The 20,493-nt window shown below is 38.2% G+C and overlaps 1 protein-coding gene across 2 annotated transcripts; it reads left to right on the top strand.

Annotated features, from left to right (window-relative positions):
- Positions 1-1,232: 1,232 nt before the first annotated feature.
- On the top strand, positions 1,233-19,769 carry ttc39c (tetratricopeptide repeat domain 39C). 2 transcript variants are annotated; one of them, XM_083559216.1, is made up of 15 exons: positions 1,378-1,752; positions 1,886-2,027; positions 3,172-3,220; positions 7,729-7,857; positions 8,982-9,096; positions 10,337-10,682; positions 10,897-11,065; positions 11,186-11,279; positions 11,408-11,515; positions 12,394-12,503; positions 12,607-12,730; positions 13,408-13,505; positions 13,677-13,781; positions 15,422-15,460; positions 16,373-19,769. In XM_083559216.1, exons 2-15 carry the CDS (start codon positions 1,927-1,929, stop codon positions 16,460-16,462), a joined length of 1,677 nt encoding a protein of 558 aa, XP_083415342.1. In that variant the 5' UTR covers positions 1,378-1,752; positions 1,886-1,926; the 3' UTR covers positions 16,463-19,769. The 2 variants fall into 2 exon arrangements, with proteins under 2 accessions (XP_083415341.1, XP_083415342.1); XM_083559215.1 differs by having other exon boundaries at positions 1,233-2,027.
- The last annotated feature ends 724 nt before the right edge of the window (positions 19,770-20,493 follow it).

The following is a 20,493-nucleotide window of genomic DNA, read 5'->3' as shown; positions in this document are numbered from 1 at the left end:
TCACTGGAACTTAAAGCGCATAAATATGTTCCAGCTTTACATTTCTGTAGTACACAAAGCAAGCTCCAGGAAGATACCCATAAAGTTGGCAAAAATGAAGTGCAAGAACTCAAGTGGCCTGCACAGAGCTCTGACCTCAAACCACACTGAACACATTTGGGATAAATTGAATACAGACTTCCCCCAGGTCTCCTCAGCCTGCTTACGTACCTGATCCCACTAATGCTCTTTCAGCTGAAAGAGCACAAATCCTCAGAAATATGCCCAAAATGAAGAACTTCTCCAGAAGAGTGGTGCTTATCATAGTAGCAAATTTGTCCATATAATGCGAATATTTACAGTGTCAAGTCTCATAAATATGTGTGACTCTTAATTGTTTTATATGGTAATACTACTACTAATAATAAAAATCTATAATAATAATAATAATAATAATAATAATAATAATAATAGGCTGTTGCTGTTTGGTTTACTATGTAAATTAAAACTGTATAAAATGTATATTTAATATACATTATATATCAAATACAGATTAAGATAAAATACTTTCTTTCCATGAGGTTGATTTATATATTTATATACTGTATATATTACCATATAGTACCATTTAAAACATTTGACGCAGCTTCTCCTTTAGTAGTTTTCCTATATTTTTTTATTATTTTTAAACATTGCACACTAATACCGAAGGCATCCAAACTTTGAAAGAATACGCATGGATTTATGTAGTAAACAAAAACGTGTTAAACAACCCAGAATATGTTTTAGATTTTCAATTCTTCGAAATAGCCAAGTTTTGCTTTGATAAAAACTTTGCACACCCTTTGCTTTCTCTAAGACAGCTTCATAATGGAGTTACCTGGAGTGGTTTTCCAAAAAAGGAGTTTCCAAAGGTGTTGAGTGAATGTTGGCTGCTTTTTCTTCACTGATTGTGGAGGCCAGGTCATCTGATTCAGCACTCCATCACTCTCCTTCTAGAACAAAATCTTACATTATAAGTATATTTCAAATAGTTTGTTTCTTTTCAATTTATACCAAATTTTTGTATAGCTAAATCCTAGCTCTGTCGTCGGCAATATAACACACTTTCAAGCTTCATAATTCGCACAATTTCTGTAGTATTATGAAGCAATCTGGCAACCGTGGATAAACATACAGAGTAAAGGTGGTCCAGTTCAGTGATAGGCTGTGACTTGCTAACTTGGGTTGCCAGATTCAGCGTAAATCTTTATTAACAGTGCATTTTAGTACATTTATCTTGGGAAAAAAGAAAAGAAAAGAGTAAAAAAAAAAACAATTGTTATTTCGTTATGAAGTTGGAGATTGATATTTAGACTTGAACGCGTTTTAGAAATATATCTTAGGTCAGTATGTAGTGATTTGCAAACGGGTTTAATAATTGTCAATGGATGCAGGAGGAACAATCTGGCAACCCTGTTTCCCTGCAGCTCTCTGCTTTTTGGTGCGCCGTTTAGGGAAAATCCGGCAGAAATGAATGAAGAGCGAGAACATCTGAGTGCATTTCGTTTTTACGCTTCTGATCGGATTGTCACACGACCTGAATGATCAGGATGGCGATCAATAACTACGGTTTTATCTTCTAATTGATTTGTAAAACCGCAGGACAGATTTCCTTGAATGTGATTGCACTATGCAGGGGACGTTCGGCCTGAGCATCGGTGTTTATCCCCCGTATACGCGCTAAAAACACGTCTCCTGGAGGTTTTAAACAAACACCACAACGGGAGAAAGGTGAAATACCAGCTGTGTTTTTATATCATCATAACCTGTGTTTAATATTGTTTGGGGTTTTGGCCTGTCATTTGGATGAATTGCTCGGTTCGTTGTTAATCGCCCTTCTGTGTGAGCGCATGCGCAATGGCAGGCCGCGATCAGCATCAGCATCAGCACCATCCGCAATTGGACATGAAGCCAGAGCTGGATGATGCTGAGCTGGCACTTCAGGGCATAAGTATGCTCCTCAACAATGGGTTCAAGGAAAGTGACGAGCTCTTCAAGAGGTACAGGTAAGCCTACTGAACAGATGATTCCCTGCAATATCATTGACTCAGGTGTAAAGTGTATTTACATTTATGCCATGTGTTTTAAAGCGGGAGAAATCGCCATGCATACAGAACATGGTAGGATATTCAAGAGTATAGCTATAGATATAATTATTTTCTTGATCTTGTTCTTGATGATGGTGTCAAACTCCCACTAATGCAAACTAATTTTGACACTGGATTCTTAATGCTGTCATGCGAGATGTAGCTCGAAATGTAGCTCAATTTTAAAACTAGTGCAAAATCTTAAGCGCGATATACAGATCACAATCGAGGCATCCGGACAGTTTTGCTTCTCCAAACTTTCAGCGGAAAGTTGAACACACTCGACTTAGCTAACACTCCAGACAACTCTAAATAACGCTTACAGAGCGTAAAGAGACACTTCGGCTTATTGTCTTGTTGTACGTTGATGTCGGTGCCAACGAGGCGCAGTTCAGACTTGAACTGAAGTATGTGATGTTAGCCATTTTGGTTTAGGATTCCAACCTTCCCTACTCCAAAACATCCCCAAATCTCATAAAACCTAATAGACCCCTAACTTTTGACAGGCACTTCATGTTAGTTTATAACTTATTTGTAGCTTGGCAAACAATAAGGGGAAGTGGTAGCTCAGTGGTTAAGATGTTTGATTTTTGATTGAAAGGGTCATGAGTTCAAATCCCAACACCACCACTGCTGGGCTTTTGAGCAAGTCCATTAACCTTCCACTTCTCAGTTGTATAACAAAAAGTCATCTCCCAAATGCTATAAATGTAAATGATAATATTGCTTTAGGCCATATATAGATGTAAGAGCCACAGAGAAAATTTGTCCAAATGGCATAATTACATCCTTTGTAGCATATAAATGCAATACAATCATTCTAAGGCTGTTTACTAATTCATATAAATGTCTAATGGCAAAAGAAAATGGATTTTGATTCTGATTCAGCTCACGTTTGTGCATTATGTGGCCGCTATTCCGCTTTTCGTCACCTTTACAAGCTCTGTTATACCATCTGGCCCACTGGTGGTTTTTTTTTCCAAAACTTACCAAACTGAAATAAAATTTCTGAAGTCACATGTAGTCGTTTAAATTTATTTCTTGTAATGTTTTCTCTTTACAGGACCCACAGTCCATTGATGAGCTTCGGAGCCAGTTTTGTGTCCTTCCTGGTCAGTGTTTCATATATAATTTTTTATCACTGGTTGTTTCATATCTTTCATTTTTTAACTTCATTCTGGAAAAGAAAACATAGATGCCTCTGTAAATGTGTGTTTTTTTGCTAGCCATCTAAGTTTATAATGGATGGTCAATTTGCTATATTACTTATATGAGGACATGATGGTGATGGACAGGTTGATGGACGAGGTCAGACAGGAGTCTCCATGGACTATGATGTTTGTGGATGATATTGTGATTTGTGGTGAGAGTAGGGAGCAGGTTGAGAAGAGCCTGGAGAGGTGGAGGTACACGCTGGAGAGAAGGGGAATGAAAGTTAGTAGGAGTAAGACAGAGTACATGTGTGTGAATGAGAGGGAGGGCAGTGGAGGGGTGCATTTGCAGGGAGAAGAGATGGAGAAGGTGGAGGAGTTCAGGTACCTGGGATCAACAGTGCAAAGTAATGGAGAGTGTGTTAGAGAAGTGAGGAAAAGAGTGCAGGCAGGGTGGAGTGGGTGGAGAAGAGTGATAGCAGGAGTGATTTGTGATAGAAGAGTATCTGTGAGAGTGAAAGGGAAAGTTTATAGGACTGTGGTGAGACCTGAGATGTTGTCTGGTTTAGAGACAGTGGCATTGAGTAAAAGACAGGAGGTGGAGCTGGAGGTAGCAGAGCTGAAGATGTTGAGGTTTTCGTTGGGAGTGACGACGATGGACAGGATTAGAAATAAGTTTATTAGAGGGACAGCGCATGTAGGACGTTTTGGGACGTATTTTGTTGATTCACGTCAGCGCCATGTAAAGATGGATTATTATCTGCAGCCGGTTTAAAACAGCGCGAGTTAAAAAATACAAAAGAAAAAGAAAAAGTTTGTCAATTAAAAACAGCAGTGGCATGACATTTTACCCCCATTTTACTGTACAGGGTGGGCAAAAACTTAAAAAATAGTGTTTATGTGTTACTGAAAATAAATCACTGAACAAACGAGCCCTGGTGATTTAATCAGTGTGTCAGTGTGAGATATTTATAATGAAGTTAAAATCTTACTACTAAATTTTAAAGTCAGGAGAAAAACGTTATCAAAGCAAATTACTGTTTTACAGAGTAGTTCAAGTTCGAGTTTATTTCTATTGCGCTTTTCACAATGGACATTGTCTTTTAAGTGGCTTTACAGAACTTAAGTAGCTCCGCTAATGACGTCATGACCGAGGAAGAAGAAGAAGCTGGTTCAGATGACATTTCATACAATTTTTTTAGTATTGACCTCAGTTAAAGTATAATTCATATACACGTTTAAGTTAATATATAAATATAACAGTTTTTTTGTATAAATAAAAAGGTTAGAGATCAAATTTGTTTAAAGTGATTTTTATTTATTCCGGACGGTGGTAGGAAGAAGGTCGGGGGCTTCTGATATAAATACTGCCCAGATACTTTCCAAATGTCTAGAACCGGCCCTGACTATCATAATGACATCATCATTGCTATTGAAATCAAAACATTTACTTACTTATGCATATGCATATAATTTGTGGGGAAATCTTACAAATAATTAAATTATTTTAATAACTAAGGGAAAAAGCCACCAGTTGTTCAAATACAGATTTGATATAAGTACAAAAAATATATAAAAATGTAATTTTTCAAATATCTCTTTGGTTCAGGCACTAAGAGTACACTGGCTTGTGCCCCCCTAATGGCTGGGTTTATTTAGCTTTCTTTATAATGTGTATCAAATTCTATCTGTCTGTCTGTCTGTCTGTCTGTCTGTCTGTCTGTCTGTCTGTCTGTCTGTCTGTCTGTCTGTCTGTCTGTCTATCTATCTATCTATCTATCTATCTATCTATCTATCTATCTATCTATCTATCTATCTATCTATCTATCTATCTATCTATCTATCTGTCCATCCGTCCATCCATCCATAAACCAGACACACGATATTGTGCATCACTGCTACAGAAAATCTTTAGTCTGTTCATTTTACATACGTTGTTACTTCCTAATCACATAAATAAGAATATTCCTGGCAATCTGTTGCTAATATGCCAAGATGCCCAGCGTGCAATAAATCAACGAGGTCCATCTGGTCTTGTGGATGATCATCAGAAAAGTTCCACTTCCACACAGGAAAACTGGAGTTTCTGGACTTCATTGATGGAGTGGGTGGGAGGGGGATAAAAAAGTGTAGTGTAGGGATTAACTTTGCTGCAGAAAAAAATGGATGTACCGTATCTCACAAAAGTAAGTACACCCCTCACAGTTCAGCAACCATTTATTTAGTACGATCTTCTCAAAGGACAATACAGTCAAACTCCCATAATTCGTGGTTCAGGACTCGCGAATAACTTGTGTTATTCATTTTAAGTGATAAATAAAGCAATGTTCATTACTTCACATTTTCTTTTAAGTACGCATCAAAAAGGAACCAACTTTCTGGTATAATGTCTAGATTAATTCACTAAGGTACCATAGGGGCTGCAGGGGTGCGTCCAAAATGCACAGATTTTTGGAACTCGCGGGGGTTCCGGGGGTCCACTGCACTGTAGAAATGTAATTTGGATATATATTAAAGTAGTTAATGTGCAGTTTGTATAGCAGTACAGATTTACTGTCTTCTGAAAATTACTCACCATACAGCCAATATTGTAAAAATAACTGGCAACAATAGTGAGTACACCCTGAGTAAACATGTCAAAACTGTGTCCAAAGTGTCAATATTTAGCATGAGCACCAATGTTATCCAGCACTGCCTTAATCCTTCTGCTTTAGTTCTCACTCTCCAGTGTTTTAAGATTAATAATCACACTCTTGATATCACCCAAATGAGGATGGGTTTCCGTGGGATAAGCAGATTTTAAAATGATGAAGATCTTAGAACTACATTTTATGAACAAAAGTATTGGGACACCAATTGTCAGGTGTCCCAATACTTTTGTCCCTGTATTGCATCGGTGCTTTGTGAAAAATGTTTAGGTGGCCTCAAAATTAGAGTAAAGATCACATGACCCATCACTAATAAAACATTTTCTATGAAGAGCGAGCGCTTGAACACGAGATGAATAGTAAACGAGTATGGGAGAGATTTTCCACGATTAAACAGGAATGTATCATGGCCCCGTATGGCAGAGCTGCTGCTCTATAATGTGAGCGTCGATGTTATTACCCGCCCTCGCGAGAGGAAGGAACGGCGTTAGCCCGAGGAGAGAAGCCCATTTAACCGAATCAACACAAATCAACAGGAAGGGTTCATTTGTTTACCATTCAATTACATTACGTTCAGGACAGGAATAGAGTTGGAAAAGACGAATGAACATCTAGGAGATGAACATCAGTCAGCGTGGGTTTCTTTTAGCTCTACTGCTTTTGTACACGCAGAGGACCTGATACCAGCATCCCAAACAGAATCTGAAAGAAACAGTGTGGTCTAAATAATTGTTTTTTGAGACACATGCATGTTCCTTTTGTTTCAAAGAAACAAACCCGGTAAAGGGCAAATACACACAAGAAATTGACAGTAAAAAACTGGAAAAAGTTGACAGACAGTTTTACAGGAGCAGGGAAGGTTGGAATCCTGACCCAACATTGCAACCAATCCATACTTCAACTCGCACCATGCAAATCCGTCTGGACTGCGGCTCATTGGAACCGACTTCACCATACAACATGTGTATGTCTATCATAAAAATGCCTGTCCAGTCACCGCACATAAATCCTATTGAACTGCTCTGGGATGAATTTGATCACAAGAAAAAAATCTCCAACTAGTGAAGAACATCTTTGGCAAGTTTTTCAGCTGGATGTTTTTAGAAACAAACTGTCCAGAGTGTGTAAAGCTGTTTTTCAGGCTTTTATTTAAGAAAATAAAGTGGAAAATCTGGAAATGTATCTATTTGTTTAGTCAAAGTAAATCTCCAGACTGTTACATGAGGAGTTTGTCACATACAAACAAAAGGAACATGCATGTGGGTGTGAAGAACTATAGTGACAAGATTCTTCAATACTTTTTACAGGTGATGTGTGTATATATATGTATATATAATTATTACTATATATTATATATAGTATTTGTATATAAAAAAGTATGACTACATAAATGCATCACATTCTTCTTTGAATCCTTCCTCTACTTGTTCCTTTGTTTTTCTCTTTCAGTCTTTGTGTCTTTGTGTATCTTCAGAAAAGGTTCTTTGTTTTCCAGTATTGTGTTCACTTCCTCTGATTAGCACATTTGTCCCCCTGTTTTTCTAATGGTTGTTAATTTACAGTGTGTTTGCAGAGGTTAATGCAAACACTCTCTTTTTTTTAATGAAATGTCAAGTTGTGGGTTTTCGAATTTTTTTATTGCTGCCTGAAGCGTGCAGTGTGTAGGGTTAAGCGTATTTGAAATATTTCTGGTGGGCATTAAATGGACATCCAAGGTGGTTAGAAATGAACAAATATTATAATGTTTGTGTTTTTTCTTTCTCTCACCCATTCACCCACTCACGTGTCATGAAATCAAATCGTTGTTTTTCGTGCCTGCAGAATGCCATGATGACGTTTGAGGAAGAGAAGATGCAGATGGCCTGTGATGATCTGCGCACCACAGAGAAGCTGTGTGAGAGTGACAGTGTCGGTGTCATCGAGACCATCCGCAATAAAATCAAGAAGAGTGTAAGCGTGCATTTGTGTGTATGCCTGAATGCAAACTGTAATGGACATTAAAATACTACATCCTTGGTTGTATATGTTTTAGAGGGTGTGAGAGACATTGAGGGAGAGAGTGAGATATTGAGGGAAAGTAAGACAATAGTTGACAGTAAAGGAGAGGTAGAGACAGTCAGTGACAGTAAGAAAGTGAGACAGTGAGAAACAGTGAGTGACTGAGAGAAAGGGAGTGAGACATTAAGAGACAATGAGAGAGAGTGAGACAGTAAGATCGAGTGAGAGACAGTGAGTGACAGTAAGAAAGAGAGTAAAAGTGGCAGTTTGCAAAACAGTGAGAGATAGTGAGACAATGAGTAACAGTGAGAGAGAGAGAGTGAGACAGTAAATAAGAGTGACAGAGTGAGACAGTGAGAAACAGTGAGTCACAGTGTGAGGCAGTGAAAGAGAATTAGACAGTGAAAGCAAGTGAGAGAAAATTGAGTGATAGTGAGTGAAAGTGAGACAGTGAGTCACAGTGACAGAGTGAAAAAGATTGTGGCAGTAAAGAAGACTAAAGTGAGTGACAGTGAGAGTGAGTAGACAGTGAAAGAGAATAAGTAACAGTGAGAGTGAGTGAGACAGTGAGCTACAATGAGAGAGAATGAGACAGTGTAGGGCAGTAAAAGAGACAGTAAGAGAGGATGAGACAGTAAATGACAATAGGCACCGAGAGTGAGTGAGACAATGAGAGAGAATAAGTAACAGTGAGAAAGAATGAGACACTGAGTTACAATGAGAGAGAAGGAGACAGTGAGGGACAATGAGTCAGACAGTAAGAGATGATGAGAAAGTGAATGACAATTGACAGTGAGTGACAGTGAGAGAGAATAAGTAACAGTGAGAGAGAATGAGACAGTGAGTTACAATGAGAGAGAATGAGACAGTGAGGGACAAAGAGTGAGACAGTAACAGAGGATGAGACAGTAAATGACAATAGACTGTGAGTGACAGTGAGAGTGGGTGAGACAATGAAAAAGAGTAAAAGAGAAACCGAGTGAGGGAATGGGGCACCCTACATTATTTTGTCATAAATAGTTTAATACCATCTGTTCTTAAAGTTGCCAGATCCATTTTTGTTCCTCTCTCTCCAGATGGACTCTCAGACTTCAGGGCTGGCGATACTGGATCGGCTCCAAAGGCAGATCATAGTTGCTGATTGTCAGGTCTACCTCGCTGTTCTCTCATTCATCAAGCAGGAAATCTCAGGTCTGGTTCTTGCATTGATAAGGTTTAACTGTATGTTAATACCTGCATTGAAATAAAATTCAATACTGGTACAGGGGATTTTTCAGGATAAAAAACAAGATGGCAGTCATTTGTAACTAAAATTATGTATTTTTATTTCACATCATTTGAATTATGCTTGTTTTTTTTTTTTTTTTTTTTAATTATGTCATTTATATAGGTTATCAATATACTTTCATGTTATAAGATTAAAAAAAAAATTATTCCTGTTAGTTTGTTCTGTGCTTATACAATATTTAGTTTTAAAAAATCATCTCCTTTCATCATTTTTGCAAATACTATCATCCATTGACACCAATTTTTTTCAGTTACCAAAATCTACATTTCATTTCTGGCATTTTGGGAGATGCACTTATCCAGGACTTGAAATTATCTCAGTTATATAGCTGAGCAGTAGAGGGTTGAAGTGTTTGAGGCCCTTTCAAGGTGGTGGTGGTGGTATTTGAACTAACCCTAACCCTAACCCGATTAGAAGTTCAACATCTTATCCGATGAGCTGCAACTTCCTACATTTGCTACAGTCACATTTAATACTAGAACAGTGTCCAGTATTTTTGTAAAGTCAAAAACATGTCCTTTATACATATTTGCACAATAGGTAACATAGAATATACACTCTATACAAACATGCACTATACACAACACACTATACACTGGTTCTTCCCCAAACTGTTTCCATAAACTTGGAGGCACACAATTGTGTAGAATGGTTGGAGAAGCATTCAAACCAAAAACCTGTTCCAGCATGATAATAGACTTGTGCAAGGCCAGCTTTATTAAGATTATGCTTTACATGGTTTGGAGTGTAAGATCTCCTGTGATAGAGCTCTGAACTCAACCCTACTGAGCACCATTGAGATGAATTGAAACGCTGGCTGCACCCCAGGCCTCCTGACATCACTTGGATCAGTACCTGTATTTTCCTAACACCCTTGTGGCTGAATGAATCTCCACAAATCTCCACAAGCACACGCCAAAATCTCGTGGAACATCTTCCAAGAAGTGTGAAGGTTTTTATAACAGCAAATGTAGACTAAATGAGAAATGGGATGTTCTTTTACGGAAGTAAAAGGAAGTTTTTTTAATATATATATATTTTGTGTCATATTCTGTTTAATGACAATGACAGCTACTATACAGTATGATGTAAAAAATAAAATGCCTATAAAATGATCTCCTGATTCCTTTCCATTGATCTCAGCATACATTAAAGGAGGCTGGATCCTCCGCAAGGCTTGGAAAATGTACAACAAATGCTACAGTGACATTAGCCAGCTTCAGGAGGCGTGTCGCAGACGCTCGTTCGATCAGGCAAATCACAACGCACCCGTTGCCGAGAGCAGTGGTGGGCTGACGGAGGAGGCCCTGGGTCGACTGAAAGGCTCAGTCAGCTTCGGCTACGGCCTTTTCCATCTCTGTATCTCTATGGTTCCTCCTCATCTACTGAAGCTCGTCAACCTGCTGGGATTTCCAGGAGATCGGCACCAGGGCCTGGCATCGCTCATTTACGCCAGTGAGAGCAGAGACATGAAAGCACCTCTGGCCACGTAAGCTTTATTTATTGAAACCTTTTTTTTTTTTTTTTTTTTTTTTTTTTTTTTTTGGATGTCATTTATTTATACCTTTGTGTTATTTCATACAACATGTGCTAATGGAAAGCAAAAAAAGCAGGATGAAAAGCAAAAAAAAAGTGGATGTCCAAGTCAGTAATGTCACCTCCATTGTGTTCTCTTTTGTGATCTTTGTGATCTACACCTGTAGGCTGGCTTTGTTGTGGTTCCACACAGTGGTGCAGCCCTTCTTCGCTCTGGATGGCTTTGATTCACGGGCTGGCCTACTTGAAGCCAAGACCATCCTGCAGAAAAAAGCAGTAATTTACCCCAACTCCTCTCTCTTCATCTTCTTCCGAGGACGAGTGCAGAGGTTAGAGGTGGGTATATGCAACCCAAGAAGCCTAACATCTAGATCAGAGTTTTTTCTGTGAGGGCCACATAAGCTTTTACTGTACTATTAGTCCTTTTATGAAAATGTATTGATAAATTTCTTCCAGTGCCAGATAAACAGTGCACTGGCGTCTTTCCATGATGCCCTGGAGTTCGCTTCAGACCAAAGAGAGATCCAACATGTGTGTCTCTATGAGATCGGTATGACTGTATATATATACATATACTATACAAAATCATGTAGACTGTAATGGTCAGGGTGTGTTGTAAAACTGTTGATTCCATTGTGTGTGTGTGTGTGTGTGTGTGTGTGTGTTTGTGTGTCTTAGGGTGGTGCAGTATGATTGAGATGAACTTTGAAGATGCTTATAAGGCTTTTGAAAGGCTAAAAAATGAGTCCCGGTGGTCCCAGTGCTACTACGCCTACCTAACTGGAGGTACGTTTCATTCATCATTTGCTCTTTTTTTTGACAAATAATAAATGAAAGGGCTTGAAGCAGAGTTTCTTTCAGGTTCTAAAAACGTTTTTTGCTTAAAGATTTTTTTTTATTATTCCTCCAAAAATGACTTAGGGATGAGAAAATGCGAGGCAGGGACAGGTTTTAAGCTCAAAAATGAATATAACGAATGAATATAATGTATATAATTTTGATCGTCTCATCCCCGTACTGTGCATGAAGTTTTCTGTAGATACCCTCGCCTTCGTTTACTAGAAACTTCATCCCTACACGCGGTTCCATGCACACTCTAATACTGTAGCCTTTCATCTTGATGAACAATCTCTGGACCAGCTCACAACATGTGCTAGTAATAGGCTACATGCTAATGTGTGTAGTACCAGGCCAAGCTAGCATTCATTTTTATACCTGTAACAAGTCCCGGTTTGACCAGAACGCCCCTTGTTGTTAAGTTACGTGTGGAACAACCACAAATCGAGTCTATTCCTGTCAAGGTATGACATTTTAAAATATCAAATGAACACAATTAAATAAAACAAGGTGAACATCCGACAACTGAGAAACCGCAAAATATAAACTCCGTCCTGAATATTTTCCAGCAGCGGAAAAATGTAAAGTGGCTGAAGACTACCTCTGTAAATGTTAATGTCCTGCACAGAAAAACGGCACCGTATCACTGAACACGCACGTTTTAAAATATGTTCACGTGGAAAGTTCTTGTGCAAAATAAACACAATACCATACATTGGTATAAACACTGCAGCCAGACCTGCTTTCGGAGCTGATGCCCATCAGAATTTTGGCAATAAGTATTGGCAATGATGTTACAGTTTTCTCCAATGTTTCTGTTGAATCAGTATGCCAGGGTGCTTCGGGGGATTTGGAGGGGGCAAACGCAGTTTTCCGGGACGTCCCCAAGCTCTTTAAACGCAAGAATAATCAGATTGAGCAGTTTGCATTTCGAAGGGTGAGTTTCCTACTGCTAACAAATAACAACAGCAAAAAATGTATTACATGCTGAAAATCTGACATCACGCTCAAACCTCTCTTCACTTCTCCGATGGTTACAGGCAGAGCGATTGAGGAAGCAGGGGGCGACACAGGAGCTGTGCATTATGGGAGTTGTGGAGGTGCTCTATCTGTGGAAGGCTCTTGCAAACTGCTCATCCTCCAAACTGCAGCTTATGAGCCAAGGTGAGATAAAAGTGTTAATTAAACAAGGTTTCAGGTAAGGGTTTATTAGGATTCTGAGAGCTGTTTACTCTCGGATCAATCCACGTTTGTGGTCCAGATCAGACCACACAGGCCACTCAGGCGCCATGTTTACTCCGTCTCTGTCTCAAGACAGGACAATGGCAAATCTGCATCTGAAAGACATTTTGCTTCAGGAACTGGTCTAAAATGCAGCTGCATAACAACCTTTTTACATTCTCCCATTCCATTCCATTGGCCAAAGACCAACACCACACTACCTCACAGCATTCATCTCACCTCACACTGCACAGTGCTCCCTCTAGTGTCCAACTCTCTAACTACGAGGTGGTATTAGAAAGTTTTGCGATAACTAGTGCTATTCTGACCATGTTTATCACGTCTGAAATTTCACCATGGACAGCAAGAACACGGCGCAAACATGAATTTCTAAATAAAACTATTTTGAAGGTGATAGTGTGCAAACGTAGATAAATAAAGTACTTCCTTGTAAACAGAGCTAGTCACGAAACACCTGGTATATTTTCCATGATAAGGTTTTTTTAGTCATTAGAATGCATTTATTGATGCACTTTTGCAAGTCTGCTCTAAATCTGCCAAATGTCATAAATATAAATGTGGGTTCTCATACTAAACTCTCAGCATCTTTCTTCTCCAAGTGCTTCAGGGTCTGGATGACCCATACTGCAATGGTTTGAAACACCTTTTTCTCGGTGCTATACAGAAGTGTCTCGGAAACATTAAAGATGCGGTCCAGGTTTGTTTCCATTTATCTACCTTTTATATCCATTTGCCTGGAAGTCTGGCATCATGTAAAACTTCCAACTGGAAGCTTTTTGCAGAACATACGTCTATGAAATATTTATGTCGCTGCTGCTTGCAGTCTAATTATCCTACTCTGTGTTTATGTTGTCGCTTAACCATCCAGTCGTACCAGATGGCAGCCAGGGATGAGCTGGGCAGACTGAACAACTCTTACGTGCAGCCGTACGCCTACTACGAGCTAGGATGTGTGTTACTGGCCAAACCTGAGGTAAGCAAACATATCTGAGAAAAAATCAGCATAAAAATGATTCTTAAGGACAGTTAAAAAAGTTTGTAAAGGACAGTTTGTATGAAGACACCTACAACATGATGTCCAGGGAACAAGTGATGCTATAAAATTTCTGTCCTGGATTTTTTGCTTATAAGGATATATTCTAGTAACTGTATAAAAACGTGTATGTGTATAGATTTACTGTCCTCTAAAAGTAACTTAATACAGCCATTACTGTCAAAATAGCTGCCAACAAAAGTAAGTACACCCTAAGTGAAAACAGCTGTAACAGCCTGAAACTAAGTTACAGTACAGTGGCCAGGAGTCATACAGAGGTTTTCCAAGAAGGGATCCACTCGGAACAGGCCTCGCAAACGTCCATCGAAGAAGCTGAGTCCATGTGCTGTGTGTCAAAAACAGATGCATGAGTGCTGCCAGCCTTGCTTTAGAGGTTGCAGAAGCAGAATGTTTCTGAAGCTTTTGAAGCTGGCTCACAACAAAGCCTGTGAGCAGTTTGCTGAAGACAACCCGTACAAGAGCATGAATTACTGGAATAATGTCCTGTGGTCTGATGAGGCTCAGATGGCATTCAGCATGTGAGGAGCACCAAGAAAATTGTGTCTTGCATGGTGGTGGTAGCATTATGGTCTGGGGCTGCATGAGTGCTGCTGGTACTGAAAAGCTGCGGTTCACTGAGGAAAACATGGATTTCAACATGTACCGTGACATTCTGAAGCAGAACATGATGCAGAAACTGGGCCAAAAGGCAGTTTTCTAACATAATAACGACCCCAAACACACTGCCAAGATGACAACTGCCCTGCTGAGGAAGCTGACAGTGAAGGTAATGCCTGGCGAAGTATGTCTCCAGACCTAAATCCTTTTGAGCACCTGTGGGGCTCACATCAAGCAGGAGGTGGAAAAGCGCCATATGTCTAACATCCAGCAACTCCGAGATGTCACTATGGAGGAGTGGAAGAGGATCCCAGCAACAACCTGTGCAGCTCTGGTGAATTCTATTCCCAGGAGGATTAAGGCAGCGCAACATAACAATGAAACTCACACAAAATATTGACGCTTTGGACACAGTTTTGACATGTTCACTTAGGGCAGGAGTGTCCAATCTTTTCCAGAAAGTGTCAGTGTGGGTGCGGGTTTTCATCCAACCAAGCAAGTCCACACCAAATTCTACCCGTTCAAATCAAATGATCTCCATTTTCAATGACTATCATGTGTGACCATTGATTGGCTGGAATGAAAACCTGCACCCACACCGGTCCTTTTTGGAAAAGATTGGACACCCCTGACTCTGGGTGTACTCACTTTTGTTGCCAGTTATTTAGACTATATTGGCTGTATGTTAAATTATATTTACAGGACAGTAAATCTATACTGATATACAAGCTGCACATTGACTACTATATAAAAATATATCCACATTTTATTTCTATAGTATTGTGCCATGAGAACATGTGGTAAAATGGTTGCTGAAATGTGAGGGGTGTACTCACTTTTGTGAGATACTGTATATGCCATGCGTTAGTTAAATTCGGCCGCAAATATGAAATAACATGAATTTCAATGTAACTATTATTGAAAATGATGGAAAATAATTCTCCTTTTTCTTTTTATTGTAGACTTTGGGAAAAGGAAGGTCGCTGTTGCTTCAGGCAAAGGTGAGAATCATGTTTACCTGAGGTTAGCACAGTGTCTTAAAGCCTGTACAGGTGCCAGAGGTGGTTCAGTATTAGAGTCTTTCAACAGAGGGTTTTAGAAGTTGCAGCCAGGCATGACATAGAAAGGCAAATCACTTCTCATTATCTAAATAATTAGCATTTGCATACAGCAGAATTTCCGAAAACATAATTGCGAGCGGTTCAGCTAATTATTGGTATTAGTGTGAAATAAACTTTAGAAAAAAATGTAGTCTCTACAGGCAGTTTAAATGATCCAAACCCCCCAATTTGTTTTATATGTGTGTGGAGATACATATGCAGTTGCTGTAGACACGGATTTTGACTATTTCATGCAAATTAAATGTTAATTGTTGTAGATTGAAGTCTGTACTAGAATCTTAATAATCTGAGGCTGTGGCCAGGTGAGAAGCGATACCTAGGAATGTCTCTGATAAGAGCTGAAGATCAATATGAGATAAATGTATTATATAATACATGGGTCTAAAACACAGGCATATCAGTTTTCACAATCCAAACTGGCTGAGAACAGAAAATATCAGACTTTAAAACCTACAACAAGAAAACTAAGTTCAGGGATTTGAATATACAGATGAATTTCACAAAATTAAACACCATACTGAATATACTGTAATACTATAAGCAGCCTAATATACCAACATTCACAATTATTCATGCAGTTATCCAATTAGCCAATCATCTGGCAACAACACAGTGCAGGTGCATGTCAATTGCTCATGAACTGAACATGAACTGAAGCTCGTTTCCTGTGTCTGCACTTGATTGACTGATTAGAGAATTTCATGAATGTGTTCCTAATAAAGTGGACCGTGAGAACAAGTCAATTTTAATGTAAGGAGAGTACTGAAGTCGTGAGTGTGTGTATGTTTGCAGGAGAACTGTACAGGATATGACTTTGAGAACAGACTGCATGTGCGAATCCACACAGCCCTTGCCTCTGTGAAGGAAGTGGTCCCTCTGTGACCTCAGCTGACCCAGGAAGTGCATTCTACAGGGACCGGTCCTGTTTGGCACCTTTTAAAATTCGAGCCATTACATTTTTTTCCCCCCTTATTTTGTTATAACCAAAATGATAACAAGTGATCATGCTTTCTTTCTACGATTTCTTGTTTTTATGTTGTAGATTATGCTTTAAGTATTGCCACATGTTTGAGGTCAGTTTAAGGTGACCCATTACACTGAGGAATGTTTTTGTTTCTGAATGTTTCGTCTTTTCTGGCTCGTAAATATGTGGGGTTTTTTTTGTCAGAACATCCCCGAAATGTTTTGAATTTGGGTGGCTTTATCTTTTTTATAATTTCTGATAATTCAAGAATGAATGTTGTGAAAATAATTCTCGATTAACACTACCTACCTAACACTACCTAACACTTTTCCTATATTTACACACACAGCCATTAATGTCACAGGATTGCATTTTTCTGACTAAGGCTTTTATCACATTGTCATTTTGTCTCCCACAAAAAAAAAAATAATTTTAACTTGCCTTTAATTTAGCATTTTACAAATATGATCTACATAATGATTTATAGTAACCTGAAAATGTCATGAAAAATTATCTCCTGAATTGCTGTGGTTGTTGAGGGACACGTTTCTTTTGCTTCAATGCAAAAAAACAGGGCATCTAACGGTATGAAGTTTTATTTCGACCAAACAAATATATACATTTCCAGAAGTTCCACTTTATTTACTTTGAAAAATCCTTTCATTAGACATTCAAACGTTCAGCTGGAATACTTTGCCGTGTCTCTTGTAAAACCTGCCAAAGTTGTTCTTCACTTCTTCATCCCAGAGCAGTTCAGCAGGATTTAGGTGCCGTGACTGGGTAGACCATTTCATGATAGATGACACTCCAGACGACTATTTGCTCTCTAAATAACGCTTACAGAGCTTAAACGTGCACTCATTATCTTGTCGTACGGTCAAGTAATAAGCAACAGTCCAGATGGAATTGCATGGTGTTGAAGTATGGAGTGTCTCCATCCTTCCCTGCTCCAAAATGACCCCAAACCATTAAGTTTCCACCTCCATGTTGGATTCTGGGGGTGAGACAGTCTGCAAACATTATCTCTCCTGTTCTTCCTGTTGCACAAATTCTTGGGTTAGAGACAAAAATGCCAAATTTAGACTCGTCTGTCCACAAATCTTTCATCCTGTCGAATTCTTTTGAGTTTTTGACTTAACTTAGTTTGCTGTATTGAAACAAAAGGAACAAAACCACAAACATGTATAAAAGACGAGGTGTTTCCACACTTTCGACAGGCACTGAACTTTGTCAGTCTAATGTGAAAGACCACCAGACCTTACACTTTCCAGATTAGTTTTTTTACAAATAGTATAACATTTTGCAGTGAGTTAACAAATGAAGTGATTATCCGAGGCAATTTCAAGCCAATATGTTTTCACAGTGGCACTTCGCATTAGCATTTTAACCTACGGACTCTGAAGAGATGAAGATCTAAAGATACATATTCCTCTCTCCAGTCATCTTTCAAACATTTGTTCTGCCTCAGTGCATCATGCAGTCACTTCACTAATCAGAACAGAGTGGGTAAATGAACCTGGAATCAATGAACCACTGCCAATTTTGTTTAGTTATTTTTGACTCCTGAATCATTTTGCTGAAATACTTCACTGGCGATTTTGCAGACGAACTCTAAATGTATCATACATTGCTAACTCAGCTTCACTAAGCAATGATTAGCATGTATGGTCTTTATTGCAAAGACTTGCTATATGCTGTACTCTAAATGCTAAAGTAATCCTACTAATATTTAAGCAAAATTCAGAATTTTTTTAAGGTTCTGAATCAGTTGTTATTATTTATTACGTGTGTAAATTGACGGAGTTTGAAACTGTCACAATCCCAAAAATCACCTGTAAGAAAGCAAATTCTCATATTTACTGCCTTGATCTTGATCATGAGACATACAGTACGACAAACCTTGAGCGTATTTAAACAATTCTGTGCATGAAAAGACAGATATCACTGATTCCGCCCGATATCTAACCCTTTACCTCGGTCCAAGCAAATACATGCATTATCCCGAAACTGATATCTAATTTCCTCCTGATATCACTGCTGTGAGTTCGAGATATTTAAGATTGTTCATAGCACCTGGTGAAAGTGTTTGTACTAGTCAGCCTTTGTTCATTTATCACATAACAAGTGGCAACGTTAAGGCATTATGTAGATTTACTCACGTTTCAGCCCAGCTACAGAGTTTTCATAGTGGGGTTTATGTCATACAGCCAGGGGGCAGTTATTCTATTATTATTTTTTAGACAGGGGTAAAGTGGTAGAAACCCATATTGACTGGTATAAAAGATTTGATTGACGGGTCACTTAAAAAAAAAAAAAAAAAAAAATCATTCATAATTTCAACTCACATCTGAACATCAAACTACAAATGATCTGTTTTAATAAAGATATAGTTATAATGATACATTAATTAATTAATTGATTAATTGATTAATTAATAAGATATCAAATGTGTCTAAAATTTCAATAAGATGATTACACTCCTAAATCACCTCATTTCTCTAGTAATTTTAGTTTTTCACTGGAAACGTCTTGGCTGCAAAAGAAAAAAATAAGAAGAATACGTGTAAACCCCTGCTTTAATGATCTGGACAGGTTTCTAAACCTCTAAAACTTTTAAAGCTGCTGTTGAGATGATTTAGTCTGGTTAATTAGCTGACTATTAGAAAGCATTAGATACTCAGGATGTTACTTCAACCCAATTGCATGTTCTACATATGCTGCATATACACTACTGATATATTCATATGGTTTAGTATTTTCTGATAGATATAGATATATATTTCCTCGTAGTGTAGTAACTGCCAATGAAGTTTGTTTCCACTAAAGCATATCCTCAACTTATCCAAGGTTTCTGAAGACATTTATCAGTTATATATAGATCTCCAAGCACTGTTTTTTTTTCCATGGTTATATTTTTTAGAAAAAAGCCCAAAAACCCTGGTTGAAATGGATTCCTTTGTTGCCCCTCTGAAGGGTCTATGTAATGCTCCATTGCAATCTAGAACACATTTAAAAGGAACCTTTAAAATATTTAAACACCCCTTTTTCTAAAACTGTATCCATTTCTGAATTCTTTTTCATTTCATCTAGCATTGAAAAAAAGATTATTGACTGTACAGGTATATTTATAATTCCCGAAATAGAAATGCTCTCAAAAGTACAGCTGTGGGATTTAAGGTCCAAATATGTACATTAATTTCTTTTATAATCTTGACTAAAGACACATACATTTTAGGCTGTACATTTATCACCTTGCCATGCTAATGACTTGCTTTAATTTAAGTTATTTTTTCCCTTCATTCGATGTCAATATGAAATATGAGGGATAACGTTTGAATTTGCTCCTTCTTCATCAAGTACATTTCAAGTATTTTAATTGTGTGCACAATATATGTCACTGATAACTTTGTGTGCTTTACTGTGGAGTGTCTGGGAATTGCATTAATCTGTTAATCTTATATGCATAACCATAAGTTACCTTCTGTACTGTAACGTCAGCGAGACAGTAACGTGTGTACGAGTGGCATTTCTGCGAGCTTTTAACGAATTAAAGTGTGTTTCCTAATCTCCTTACACATCATGATTGTTGAATTCGCAACATCTTTGTCGAACTTGATTTCTCTCTGAATCTGAGAATGTATTAGTTACTGCATACTTCAGAACCAAAACCAGAACTTTCATGCCATGAGCTGAAATTTTTACAAAAACCAAGCATCTAGCAGGGGTTTATGTATAAAACCATACAGCAGAAATATATCGCTGCTGTTATTATTATCAAATACAGCCTCAAATACAGTCTTTTATCTCTTTACAATACAACTCTACCAAATTTTCACCGTTTTCTACAGAATATGTATTACAGGTTCTTGTAAAGGTCTATTTTGGGACTATGTTATAAATATCAAAAATCCAGCAATAGAAATTCTGGACTATAGATGCAGTGGAGGAA

The sequence above is a fragment of the Silurus aristotelis genome (assembly GCF_946808225.1).
Source record: "Silurus aristotelis genome assembly, chromosome: 13".
In the NCBI taxonomy this organism is placed as follows: domain Eukaryota; kingdom Metazoa; phylum Chordata; class Actinopteri; order Siluriformes; family Siluridae; genus Silurus; species Silurus aristotelis.
The sequence above is the reverse complement of the archived record's forward strand: the minus strand, read 5'-3'. Positions and strand labels throughout refer to the sequence as shown.

Excerpts from the sequence above, each read along its gene's own strand:
- ttc39c (XM_083559215.1), top strand. The coding sequence starts at position 1,879 with ATGGCAGGCCGCGATCAGCATCAGCATCAGCACCATCCGCAATTGGAC. Across the intron at positions 10,683-10,896 it reads ATGAAAGCACCTCTGGCCAC|GCTGGCTTTGTTGTGGTTCC; the intron begins GTAAGCTTTATT and ends CTACACCTGTAG. Across the intron at positions 13,782-15,421 it reads TGTTACTGGCCAAACCTGAG|ACTTTGGGAAAAGGAAGGTC; the intron begins GTAAGCAAACAT and ends TTTTTATTGTAG.